Source organism: Saimiri boliviensis, chromosome 4 (genome assembly GCF_048565385.1).
Source record: "Saimiri boliviensis isolate mSaiBol1 chromosome 4, mSaiBol1.pri, whole genome shotgun sequence".
Classification (NCBI taxonomy): domain Eukaryota; kingdom Metazoa; phylum Chordata; class Mammalia; order Primates; family Cebidae; genus Saimiri; species Saimiri boliviensis.
This window is the reverse complement of record NC_133452.1, coordinates 58,287,906-58,302,112: the sequence shown is the minus strand read 5'-3', so window position 1 is coordinate 58,302,112 and position 14,207 is coordinate 58,287,906. Positions and strand designations below refer to the sequence as shown.

At 42.6% G+C, this 14,207-nt stretch overlaps 1 protein-coding gene across 1 annotated transcript; it reads left to right on the top strand.

The window, feature by feature from the left end:
- The first annotated feature begins 2,623 nt into the window (after positions 1–2,623).
- Positions 2,624–11,561, top strand: MFSD4B (major facilitator superfamily domain containing 4B). The gene is given in 5 exon segments (XM_003935971.4): positions 2,624–3,019; positions 5,679–5,847; positions 7,257–7,373; positions 8,706–9,839; positions 9,842–11,561. Coding segments are annotated over 5 exon segments (1,578 nt in total). The 5' UTR covers positions 2,624–2,968; the 3' UTR covers positions 9,949–11,561.
- Positions 11,562–14,207: the final 2,646 nt, after the last annotated feature.

Below are 14,207 nucleotides of genomic sequence, written 5' to 3'. Positions count from 1 at the left end.
AATGATAGTTTAGTATACAGAAAGAAACAGTTATGGTGACACTTAGTTCTTCATGATACACTGTAAGTACATATTGGACATCATAAGTAAAAAGGATGGTCCTTCTGGAGAATAAAAATTAAATAGGTCCTCACAGTGACATGCAGTCTCCAAGCATGATCTGTCTAAATTCTCTCACCCAAAAAAAGTTAAGTTGAAAGATAAAAAACCTGCCTCCTAGTTACTATTTCACAAACACACCCAGATAGTACCAGATTAGTGACTAAAATCCAGATATTTTCCTTTTTGATAAATTAAGTCATGTACATTGTAAAATACTTTTTAAAAGAATCAATAAGGCTATATTTATTTTCAGTACAAAATGTGACTCATAAACACTTTTATTTCTCCAAAATTGCCTTTCAGAAAAAAACTTGATCCTTACTATTGATCTAAGAGAAACCTGCATGAAGCAATGCTGTAGTATGTATGTATGTGTGTGTGTGTGTGTGTGTGTGTGTGTGTGTGTATATATATATTTTTTTTTTTTTTCTTTTTTTTTTTTTTTTTTTTCTTCCTGAAAGGCAATGGGTGACCTCTGGAGGCAACTGGAAAAAATACCCTGCTGCTTTCAAGAGTGAAGTGGGGAATGAAGAATCAGAAAGTAGCTTTCCATTTAGAGAAGGCTTTTTTTTTTTTTTTTTTTTTTTACATTTAATCAGGGTGAATTAAAATATTTAATTTTACAATTGCTTTACTGAACCTCAATTCAGTTAGGTAATAAATCGATTCAGTCAGGTAATATTTATTATGTAATACAATGTTAGGGGAGAGACATATAACACCCATAGTTTCAATCTCATTGACTTTATAATCTACTAAGGAACTAAAGGTAAGTGCTAAAAGAACTGTAACACGACGTAAAACCTGTGAAAAGATTTAGGAGCAGCACAACTAATAGGAATTAGTGAAAATATACCAGCCTCAAGAATGAAAGGCGTGTTAGAAAAGACTGACACCGAAGTAATTTTTTTGTTTGTTTTTATTATTTTTACTTTATTTTTTAACATGGATCCTCAAAGGACAGGTAGAAAACGTCCTGGTTTGTCGTCATTAGCCTACTTCAGTCCCTCTCTCTCACTGATTACAACTAAAAGACTCATGACAAAATACAAATGGCAACTACCTGCAGACTCTGAAAAGTAAAGAAAGAATTGTGGTAGGGAGTCAAAACTCAGAATGCAAAAGGATGAATTTTCTGGCTTTTTTCTTTTCTTGTGGTTTGTCCTGAGGAGAGGCCCCAGTTGGGAACTGTTGGGTGGCAAAACTCAAATAGGAATCTCATCTTTCTGTGCTGAAAGGAAATAACTGTTAGCCCAGAACTCTATTTCCAGTGAAAATATTTGAGGAATCAAAGTGAAATAAAGACATTCTCATATTAAGGAATGTCAACTGACCTGCCAAAAGAAATGCTTGGCAGGGCGTGGTGGCTCATGCCTGTAATCCCAGCACTTTGGGAAGCTGAGGCAGGCAGATGGCTTGAGGTCAGGAGTTGGAGACCAGCCTGGCCAACATGGTAAAAACTCGTCTCTACCAAGAACGCAAAAATTAGCTGGGCGTGATGGCGCGCGCCTGTAGTCCCAGCTACTCGGGAGACTGAGGCAGAAGAATCGCTTGAACCCAGGAGGCAGATGTTGCAGTGAGCCAAGATCGTGCCACAGCACTCCAGCCTGGGTGACATAAGCTAACTCTCAAAAAAGAAAAAAAATTAAAAAGCGGGGGTGCGGGTTGGGGAAAGACTTAATGACTAAATGAATAAGGCTAGAGAGATGAGTTGCAATGATAAGACTGAGGTTCGTAGTCTGGGAACCTAAGTGGATGAAAGAATCAGGTGGAAAAGAACATTTCAAATAGACGATGAAGAAAAATGTGTGACCTTTTGAGGCTGTGGTCCGCTTTGTTAAAGAGCAAAAGGAAGCAATTCCTCAAATCGATGCCATGTTCCTCTTCTTTACAACGATGGAATTATTTCAGGAATTGGGGTGGGAGTGTGCTTGAAACCACAGCTTTGGATCCCGGTTTCTTTCTTGAGCTACACTATTTAGGGCCACTAATTCGATGACTGCGCTTGGGCAAATTGTTGCTTATTCTCTATGGCTTAATCTTTCCATCTGCACAACGGGGATAATGTGGAATTTGGAGTTTTGTGAGGGTTGAGATAAAATACGTGAAAACTTCAAATCAAGTTCAACAAATACGTGGAGTGAAAGATGAACGACTCACGGCACATGTCAGGGATTTCAAAAAGTTGTATAAGGACCAGATCTTCAGGCTCCCTCCGCTCCCCAGGAGACCCGGGGGGCCGGCGGAAGCGCTATTATCGTTCAATTCTTGGCCCATTTTCCTCATAATGGTTTGGCCGCGTTTTACGTCTCGATTTTCTGGTCCCAGGCTGCGGCTTCAGCTCGCTCCGCCATGGGGCGCACATCCGCCAGCCTCTGTGGGCTCAGCTAAGCAAGATGCCGAGGCTAGAGAGCCGCGTCCGGTCTCCTAGGCAACCACATCAACTTCCGGCTAGAGACGCGGTCCCGGTTGGCTAGACGCCACATTTCTGCCACGTGACTCGCGCAGGCGCCGTGTGTGCCGCAGGGTGTGCGTCCGCTGACCGGAACACCGGCCGTGTTGCGAAGTTGGCCTTCTCAGTCCCGGCCTGGGCGGTCCCTTGGGAAGTGGCGCCCCGAGGGACAGCCGGGCCCGGGGGCGGGGCCAGTGCTCGTCTCCGAGCTCTAGAGGTTCCGCTGAGAACTGAGACGCGCGGCGGCAGCAAGACGCCTTCCCTGGAGCCGCCGAGCTGGAGTTGGAAGTGGAGCTCTGCGGGGCTGGGCCCCTGGCTGCGGGGCAGCGGCTCCTGCAGCCTGAGGCCCCGGCGGAGAATGAGAAAGATCCGGAGACGGTGGCGGTCTCCCAGCCGAGCGGTGGGACCGGGAGCATGCTGCGGTGGTTCACCACTGTGATCCTGTTGTCTTGCTTCCTGGGGCTGGTGAGATCCCGGGCTGCAGCCCTCCCAGGCCGGGGCGTTCGAGTCTCGCCTTTGCCACTTGCAAACTGATCTTAGGCGCGTTACCTAATCTGTCTGGCCCTCAGTTTCATCATCTGGAAAATGGGCACACTTATAAAGTTGGAGTGTTATTGTTAAGTGCAAGAGATTTTCTCAATATGTTTTTCAGCTCCAGCAAGCCTTTTTAATTTTTTTTATTGAGACAGAGTCTCGCTCTGTTGCCCAGGCTGGAGTGTAGTGGTGCGATCTGGGCTCACGGCAGTGTTCGCCTCCCAGGTTCAAGCGATTCTCCTGTCTAAGCCTCCAAAATAGCTGGGACTACAGGCGTCCGCCACTATTCCTGGCTAATTTTTGTATGTTTAGTAGAGGCAGGATTTCACCATGTTGGCCGGGCTGGTCTCGAACTCCTCCTGACTTCAGGTAATCCACCTGCCTCGTCCTCCCAAAGTGCTGGGATTACAGGCGTGAGCCACTGCCTCCGGCCCAGCGAGCCTTCCTACTACTTCGTGGGATGGGAAGGTTCCAAGTTGCCCAGGGCTTTGGCCGCTGCTCTCCTCACCCCGTCACTCAACCCCCAAATTATTACACAGAAAAACTGCTTTTCTTCTTTCCGGTGGTCTGATTTAATTCGTCCAACTGCTTAATTTTGCAGATAAGGAAATAGGCCCAGAGGGGAAAGTGACTTTTCTGGATCACACAGCTGGTTACTTAGCCAGGAGTATGATATGGCCAGGAATATGTCTCTTACTTTGCCCACAGCCATATTTATTAATAAAACCAACTTGAGATTCTTAAATGTTTTTCTTGGAGCAAACTGCACGGCTAGAAGCGACTTTTGCCAAACCCCTGGGCCGCCCCTCTATTTACTTTTGGGAAGCCTCCCTCTTATCACCTGATGTATGATCCTTGGGGAGTTGGGAGGATGAGTTCTCTGAAGAGTCATTTGTGGTCACTTAGCATCTCAGGGACTCTGAGCCAGAATTGTTTCTTTTTTTTCTTTTCTTTTTTTTTTCGAGACGGAGTTTCGCGCTTGTTACCCAGGCTGGAGTGCAATGGCGCGATCTCGGCTCACCGCAACCTCCGCCTCCTGGGTTCAGGCAATTCTCCTGCCTCAGCCTCCTGAGTAGCTGGGATTACAGGCACGTGCCACCATGCCCAGCTAATTTTTTGTATTTTTAGTAGAGACGGGGTTTCACCATGTTGACCAGAATGGTCTCGATCTCTCGACCTCATGATCCACCCACCTCGGCCTCCCAAAGTGCTGGGATTACAGGCTTGAGCCACCGCGCCCGGCCCAGAATTGTTTCTTATTTAGAGTATTTTGATTGCGGGGTGGGGAGGGGTGAAGAAAGAAATCATTTCAGACTTTCGGTGAGTCATGACTGAGTGTCAGGTCTCTTGTAAATCCTTTGAAGACATGAACTAATTTGATTAGATTCTGTGCTCAGGCTTCTCTGGAAGTACTAGGTGCTTGCTGTGCACCTGGGCCCACATTGGTCCTTAGTCTTGGACTGTTAATGATTGAGCAGGGGGCGCACTTCATGCATTTAGAGCAGAGCAGGACGATTAGAATCAATGATATTCTGGAAATGTAGACTGATTGGAAACATTTTTTTGTGTCCAATGAATTTCCTCTGAAAGTCAACTGTAATCCTTACTTCTTGCTAACACTGCATTGTCTTTGAGTAAAGTTTTGTTGTTAAAGGCATTCTATACTTGGGCATGTAATATTTTCTAAGCAATCTTTACTGACTGTAATTCTGATGGCTTGGAAGAATAGATATAGAAACATTTAAGTTGTTTATCTCCTGCATGTTTTATATGCATAGTTCAGGGGAAGGACCCCATGTGCATCCAGAAATATTGCTGTTTAACAACACCAGAAAAAAGGAATATTTTGATGTTTTGATGTTTCCCAGTGGCTCAGTCAGAACTCACTACAGCCTCTACCTCAAGTCTTTTTTTTTTTTTTTTTTTTTTTTTTTTTTTTTTTTGAGATGGAGTTTCGCTCTTGTTACCCAGGCTGGAGTGCAATGGCACAATCTCGGCTCACCGCAACCTCCGCCTCCTGGGTTCAGGCAATTCTCCTGCCTCAGCCTCCTGAGTAGCTGGGATTACAGGCACGTGCCACCATGCCCAGCTAATTTTTTGCATTTTTAGTAGAGACGGGGTTTCACCATGTTGACCAGGATGGTCTCGATCTCTCGACCTCGTGATCCACCCGCCTCGGCCTCCCAAAGTGCTGGGATTACAAGCTTGAGCCACCGCGCCCGGCCTTCTACCTCAAGTCTTAAGCAATCCCTTCACCTCAGCCTCCCTAGTAACTGGGACTACAGGCATGCACCACCACACCTGGCTGTATTTGTTAATATTACATTTTATTAACAATACAGAATAGTCTTTTAAAGATATTGTTCAGAAAAGAAACAGGATTGCAGCAACAAAATTAATTTCTTAAAATTTGAGAGGTGTCAAAACAAAAAAAAGTTTTAGTCAAAACCAAAAAACAGTAGTCTAATTCCCTGCATTACATTGTAAATCCCACGCCCTGTCTCCCTTTTTTACAGTGGAAGAAGCTACCACATAGTTAGATATTATTTTACTTATTGTAAGTAAAAGCTTTTGTCTTTTTACATTTCAGGGATTGAGTGTTGCTATACTCGGACCCACGTTTCCAGATTTGGCAGCAAATGTGAACCAAAATATCAGTAGTCTGTCTTTCATTTTTGTGGGTCGTGCCTTTGGATATTTGAGTGGCTCTGTGATTGGTGGAGTTCTCGTTGACGTCATGAATCATTTTTTACTTTTGGGTAAGTAAATGCTAAGTTTACTTTCTTTATTACTGTCAGTGAATTTACAACTTGTCTTTGAAAATATGAAAGCACTCGCATGCAGAATGGTTGGCAGCCGAAATGGGTAGTGTTTAGGTGTCCTCAATGGCAGTTGGGTTTCCCTGGTACCTGCTTTCACCTTGACAGCTAGAGAGAATCTGTGCTGGGGCCCTCTGGAAATTTAGATTAACTCTAAACTGTGTTAGCAATCCTTAGCCTTCCCAACCACTATAATTTAGATACCAGTCCTGGATCACATACTGGTTGTCCAAAAAACTCTGCTTATTGGGGTTTAGGCAGATTTCCTGGGGCTACCATAGATCAGCAGGAGCTCCTTGACCCTGCCCAGCCTGCACCCTGCACTGGAAATGAAGATGGGAGGGTGGGTGAACTGACGTAGGCTACGTTTTTGTCCCTACTGCCCTATGTCATCATTGGACAATACCAGAGGGCTGTCTCACCCAGGAAATAGGAGGCAAAGCTGCCTTTTTTTTTTTTTTTTTTTTTTTTGAGACAGAGTCTCACTCTGTCACCAGGCACCAGGCTGGAGTGCAGTGGCGCGACCTCGGCTCACTGCAACCTCCACCTCCTGGGTTCAAGCAATTCTCCTGCCTCAGCCTCCTGAGTAGCTGGGACCACAGATGTGCATCACCACACCTGGCTAATTTTTGTATTTTTAGTAGAGTTTGGGTTTGACCATGTTGTCCAGGTTGGTCTGGAGCTCCCGAGCTCAAAAGATCAGCCTCCCAAAATGTTGGAGTTACAGGTGTGAGCCACCACACCTGGCCTGGCAAAGCTTTGAACATATATACTTTTTAAAAAATCAATTGAAATATTTAGAGAAAATTTAGATTAATATAAAATTCTTTTGGAAGCAAGAATAATAATTTATTTTTAGTGAATTAATAAATAATCCCTCTTATTTCCAAAGTGGGTAGAGAGAACATATTTCTTATCTTTTCCTCCCTATTTCTCAAACTAATTTATTTAGTAAATTTTACTACACCCTACTCTAGTAGTTGCATTTTATTTTTGTCTTTTTAATTTCTTACCTCATGTCTAAAAATTTCTTTTAGGTTCTTCAATGTGAATAATTTGAATTAATTTTGGCGTGTCTCTTTTGGTATAAAACTTTGCCTTGTGGTATAATTTACAGCTTATTAGCAGTGCTGGAAATGTATTTGTGTTATAACTATTTATATTTCATAGTCCATAAAGATTATAAAAGATTCCAATAACGTAAGCACTTTTAGAAGCAAAAACTCTCATCTACTCTTTACCTAATTTAAATTTGACCTTATTTTGCATGTTTGGACATTTATGATGTTGACTTGATCTACGACTTTGCATGGATATTATTTTTTATAGTTCACTTTCTACCTTCTCAGGAGTGTCAATGTTGGCTACCACAGTTGGTCTTTATCTTGTTCCTTTTTGCAAGAAAGCAGCATTACTCACTGTCATGATGTCTGTCTTTGGTGCTTCAATGGGCATTCTGGATACAGGTTAGTGAGCTCTTCTGTGTCATCTCTGGGAGTAGGGACTTTCTACTAGAAGAAGTACAACCGATAACGTTAAACGATCACTTGCAATGCCCTGTAAAATGACACAGACCTACTGAGTTGGTCCTGGAGTCACTCAGAATGAATCACCCTTCTAGCAGCTATTCTTGCTAATTAGGAGGCCTGTTTCTGAGAAGCCAAGTCTGAAATGGACTTAAAGAATTTTGTTCAGTGAGAGATGGTTGATTTACAGTGTCAACAGGGAAGGCCCTGTGTGGGTAATTACAGTGCAGGTGAATAGGCTTTCATTTTGGGGTAGAACTTTATCGTGCTCATATGGGAGGAGTTGGTGGTTTAATAGGTTAAACCAAGTTTGGAACCACTGTTTGGCTGAGAAAGCATAGAAACAGCAATCCAACTTGACATGTACCTTGACTTCCAAGCCAAGAGAGATTCGTGCTGTGGACTAGGCTCTCTTACTTTTACGTTCTTTTCTGTCTCAAAAGTTTCCACCCTTCTGCAGTAGATTTTTTCCCCGTATCATCATGTCTTTTAAAACCTACTAAGTAACACAGGTGACATTTGTTTATTCCTAAAATCAGCTTTCTACCCTTCCCTTCCCTGAGCTGCTGTTATGTGATCTGTTGGGGCAATATTTTATTTCAGGCTTAATTTGGTTATGAAATTATAGGGTGGAATTATATATTTATCTGAAAATATCTGTGGAAAACAAAAGATAGCGGAAGATGTACTGTTTCTTGCCTTTCTCCTCCTAGATGTTTAGACAGTATAAATGCAGTTGCTAAACGGTGTCCTTGTTTGCTCTAACGGGCACACCAGAACCCTGGGCTATTCAGGTTCTTGGATGTATGTTTTGCATCTGTTACATACATAAGTAAGTACTTTTCCTCAAGTGCTTACCAAGAGCAAGTACAGAAAACTTTGGTAATTTGGCTACTATCTGATGATAAAATTTTGCCTTCTAAATATATATATGTAAAATATTAATATATGACTATTTCTTCCCCAGTCTGATGTTAGAACGGTATTATAAAAAGCCTCTTGCTAGTGTCCTTGGCTCTCGAAGGTAGTGGTTTACTAGACTGTAGCATTCGATTTGTGAGTATGTGATGTTACAATGCTTAGAGTTGTCTGGTGGTAGTGGGTTAGAGTTCCTTTTCAGAGTTGATTTAGTTGCAGTGTTTGATAATTAGAATATTATAATGCTTGTGCCGTGTAAAATAAACTCACCTCCTTTCTGATAAGTGAACTTTTTTTTAAAAAAAAAAGTGACTATGTTTAACTTAAATAATTTTTTCCATCTTTCATTGATAGGTGGTAACGTCCTTATCTTGGCTCTTTGGGGGGACAAAGGAGCCCCACATATGCAGGCCTTACACTTCTGTTTTGCTTTGGGTGCCTTTTTGGCTCCACTACTAGCTAAACTGGCATTGGGTCCGACAGTATCTGCTGAAAACCACACAGAGCCTGACTTTCATCATCCCGCACTCAACCGATCATCTGATGCTGATTCAGGAGTTCTGTTTGGAGTACCTAATGATATGATTTTACTGTGGGCTTATGCTGTTATCGGAACTTACATGTTCATAGTTTCTGTCATATTGTTTGCTCTGTTTTTAAAGAATAGCTCAAAGCAGGAAAAAGCGAGAGCATCTGTTCAGGGATCGCGAAGAGCAAAATATCACAACGCCCTTCTTTGTCTCCTTTTTGTGTTCTTCTTTTTCTATGTTGGAGCCGAGGTAACATATGGCTCTTACGTTTTCTCATTTGCAACCACCCATGTTGGCATGAAAGAAAGCGAAGCCGCTGGGTTGAACTCCATCTTCTGGGGGACATTTGCAGCCTGCAGGGGCCTGGCAATCTTTTTTGCTACATGCTTACAACCTGGAACCATGATTGTGTTGAGTAACATTGGCAGCCTGACTTCATCTTTATTTCTGGTGCTTTTTGACAAGAACCCAGTTTGTCTCTGGATAGCAACTTCAGTGTATGGGGCCTCAATGGCAACCACATTTCCCAGTGGTATTTCTTGGATTGAACAGTACACGACCATCCATGGGAAATCTGCAGCATTTTTTGTCATTGGTGCTGCCCTGGGAGAAATGGCTATTCCTGCAGTGATTGGAATTCTTCAAGGAAAATACCCTGATTTGCCTGTAGTGCTGTATACCTCTTTGGGAGCATCAGTAGCCACTGGTGTTTTATTTCCTGTGATGTATAAATTAGCCACTTCACCTCTTAATCACCAGCGAAAAGAAAATAGAAAGAGTGAGGACCAGAAAGCTTTGCTTTCTAGCTCCGGGCTAAATGAATATGAGGAAGAGAATGAAGAGGAGGATGCAGAAAAATGGAATGAAATGGATTTTGAAGTGATTGAAATGAATGATACAATGAGGCATTCTTTAATAGAGACATCTGGAAATAGTTTGACAGAGTCCACAGCTGAAATCTAACCAACCCATCAAATGCAGTGGTGTTTGAGTCCTCTCCTGTTAATACTGGCAACTCCCGTGTGAAGCACTTGCCTGAAACCAGGACAGAAGGGACTAACATTTAGAGAAGATGGATTACGCACTGACATCCTTGAATAATTGCCACTTCTAAGGAGGCCATTCAGAGCAGAGCATCAGCAGAATTTCACCATGCTCTGGGGATTAAAATTTCTAGGTCCAATTATAGCGAATGCTAAAAAGTTTTGAAATGTTCTGTAATTCCCAGAGTCTTCCATAAGTAACCAAATGGTCTCAAACACGTACACTGGGATCTTGTTATAAGGCTAGTATTTGTCATGTGACTGATTAGGAAATATTTTATGGTCTCTACCTCTCAGAGCATGCAAAGCGGTGTTTGTCTTTGAGAAGTTGGGTATTCTCATAGAATGAGACTATGTAGGAGGTGAATTCCTTGGTTGAACAAATTATCAGGTATTAATACTTTGCCAGGAAAGTTGAGAATAGTTTCGTAAAAGAGAAATGGAGAGATACTTTTATTAATTGGTTTACCTTATCTGTAGGGTTGGATCATAAAATGCTTGTGACTCATTTGATTTCTCACTTCAGTAAAGAGAACACAGAACAGGGCCCAAGGGGCCTGGCTTCAAGCCTTGACTCCTAGCCTTGCCCTCTCACTTAACATAGGCCTCATTTTGCTTGCCTCCTGATCGGTGATTCTAGAAATGAAAATGAGATGATTTCCAAATTGGGAATCCGTAAGTTTTAAAGTTTGTGCAAAATGTCTTCTAGAAATTAGTGCAAGCGCCCCCCCCCCGACCCCGTTCTTCATTTCAAATGAGAAGTGAAACCAAAATGGTAAATAGCTTTAAGAATGTGCTAATGAAAAGAAAAAAAGACAAAAAAAAGTGCTAATGATAAATGATTACATGTCAATGTACTTAATGTTTAATACCTTATTCGAATAATTACCTGAATTTAGTACTGCATTTCATTGACTCTTAAGTTGCAGTTTTGCCCCCGCACTTTTAACGTCTCTGAAATCAGGACATGTCATACGATCAGTGATCATTGAACATTGTGACAAAGTTCAGTTGGCATTTTTTCCCCATATGTAAATATAAAATAATGTGTTTTACAATCAGTGGCTTAGAGTCAGTGAAATACCATAATTCATTCAATTATGGAGAGGATACTATCTTTATAGACATTTTAAAAAGAAGTTATTTTTATATGCTAATATTCTGTGTTCAACTGGGATTTGGACACACTATGTTCTAATTTTGAAAGCTGTTTCAGAGTTACATTAGTAGTAGGGCTGTAGATGGAGTCTTTTCAGGTCCTTTGCCTACCTCACTTACAGAGGCTGGGTCTGAGCCTTGCTCAAGATTAGCTCTTCAGCACATCTGGGTGGTGATCATATTGTAATTACTGTAAACCAGGTTGCAAGTGTAATTTACAGTGAGGCACAGTCTTTTCCAGTGATTGGAATACTTGTGTCACCCATCCAGGGTTTCTGCTTCCTGCGTTTGAAATACCTGGGAAACCAAAGTAAAGATTAGAAAGTGACTTGGTGGCTTAGGAGTCAAGGATCAGAAAGGGTATTTCCTATGTGCATGGCAAAATTGGTGCAGGCAATCCTTTGAAAAATGCCTAGAATCGATGAAATTTTGTTCACTTCCTCCAGTTTTATGCTGAATAACATCTAATTTCTACTTGATTGGAGTAGTTGTGCTTTCTTTTACTCAATTTCTGTAAATATGCAATTGTTTTGTCTTCAGTAAAATACAGCATCTTTCTTGACCACTGCCCATTCACCTTATATGCCTGTCACAATGTTGGTTCATGTAATGACGTAACAACTTTAGAGAGGGCTGGTAGAAAAGTTAATGATTAAAAAACCCTCTTGCTCTTTTTATTTATTTTTTTGGGGGGTCGGTGGGTGGAGGACGGTGTCTCTCTCACTCTTACCACCCAGGATGGAGTGCAGTGGCATGATCTCGGCTCACTGCAACTTCTGCCTCCCAGGTTCAAACGATTCTCCTGCCTCCGCCTTGTGAGTAGCTGGGATTACTGGCATGCACCCCCATGCCCAGCTAATTTTTGTATTTTTAGTAGAGAGAGTTTACCATGTTGGCCAAGCTGATCTCAAACTCCTGATCTCAAGTGACCCACCCACCTCAGCCTCCCAAAGTGTTGAGATTACAGGCATGAGCCACCATGCCAGCCCTTCGGCTCTTCTTTTGTTTTTGTTTGTTTGTTTGTTTTTTGGTTTTTTTTTTTTTTGAGACGGAGTTTCGCTCTTGTTACCCAGGCTGGAGTGCAATGGTGCAATCTCGGCTCACCGCACCCTCTGTCTCCAGGGTTCAAGCAATTCTCCTGCCTCAGCCTCCCGAGTAGCTGGGGCTACAGGTGTGTGCCGCCATGCCCAGCTAATTTTTGTGTTTTTAGTAGAGACAGGGTTTCACCATGTTGACCAGAATGGTCTCGATCTCTTGACCTCGTGATCCACCCGTCTCGACCTCCCAAAGTGCTGGGATTATAGGCGTGAGCCACCGCGCCCGGCCTTTCCTTCTGCTCTTTTTATACTGTACTTTTCCCATAGTTGGAACTTGGAAATTACTTCTTCTTCACTTACTGTTTTTTCTCAGGTTTTTGGAAACTAGGCAGTTGCAGTTACGTGGCAGAATAGGAATTCCGCCTTCAGCATTTACTGATACAGGGTAGAAGATGCAGCTCAGAGAGAGGAGGAGGATGATAAGAACATGGAAGAAAATTTCAAAATCCACACTGGAAAATTCACTATGGTTCCACAAACCAAAATGTGAATGGTCATATGAGATCATAGGCATTGTGAACTTTCCATACTGGAAGGAAAAGACTTAGTGCAATTCTAAGAATTAGCATTCATCCTACTGATTGGTTCTTAGGTAAGTGCCTGCTGATACCTAACCTACAAATACCCAAATGTTCTGTTGCTGGGTAACACATAACAAATTGAACACCTTGAAACAACAGACATTTACCATCTCACAGGGCTGCTTATAGGGTTTCTTACTCTTGTAGACTGAGGTCCTTTTTCTTGCTGATTGTCAGCTGGGCATCACTCAGCTTCTGGAAGCCTCCCACAGTTCTGTGCCACGTGGCCCACTCACAGATACCTCTCACAACATGGCAGCTTCTTCAAAGCAAGCAGGAGAATCTCTAAACAAGTCTTAGAGGATGTTACGTCATTGTGGGAGTAACATCCCATTGCCTTTACCGTATTCTAGTATCTAGAAGCAAGAGTAGAGGCTAGCACAGGGATGTGACCTATTGGGGATGACCTTAGAGTGTGTCTGCTACAGTCAGGTACCTGTAAAATAGAGATTTTCAAAAGAGCTAAAAGCTGTGAGCTAAGAGCAGGGCATGATGGCTCATACCTGTAATCCCAGCTACTCAGGAAGCCAAGGTGGAAGTATCCCTTGAGTTCAGGAATTTGAGACCAGCCTGGGCAATATAGCGAGACCCTGTCTCTAAAAATTTAAAGAGACCCCTTCTCTAAAAAACAAAAAGCCAGTAACTATGAGCTGGGGGAGAAAAGCTTCAGCAATCACGGAATGTGATTACAGGTACAGCTAGTATGGGGATGGAATATGCACCATTACTCAGGCCAACAAATCTTACATAGGAGAATCTTTTTTATGTTTGTGGGACAGTGGGTGAGTTAACTCAAGAGTTGTGCCTTTTTTTTCCTCTCAATACTTTCCCTTATCAGTGTGCTTTTAACCTATTAAAATGCAGTTGAGGCCAGGTGTGGTAGCTCACATCTGTACTTCTAGCACTTTGGGAGGCTGAGTTGGGCAGATCACCTGAGGTCAGGAGTTTGAATCAGCCTGCTCAACATGGCGAAACCCTGTCTCTACTAAAAATACAAAAATTAGGCCGAGCGTGGTGGCTCACGCCTGTAATACTAGCACTTTGGGAGGCCAAAGCAAGTGGAATGCCTGAGGTCAGGAGTTCAAGACTAGCCTGGCCAACATGGTGAAACCCCATCTTTACTAAAAATATGCAAATCAGCTGGGTGTGGTGGTGCAGCTGCAATCCCAGGTGCTCAGGAGGCTGAGGCAGGAGAATTGCTTAAACCCGGGAGGTGGAGGGTGCAGTGAGCTGAGATCGAGTCACTGCGTTTAAGCCCCAGCCTGGGGACAGAGCAAGACTCTGTCTCAAAAAAAAAAAAAAAAAAAAAAAAAAAAATTAGTCAGGTATGGTGGTGCACACCTGTAATCCCAGCTACTCGAGAGACTGAGGCAGGAGAATTACTATAATGACCCTACTATGTTGTTGAACACTAGAACTTATTCCTTCTGTTTTTTATATTTATTTT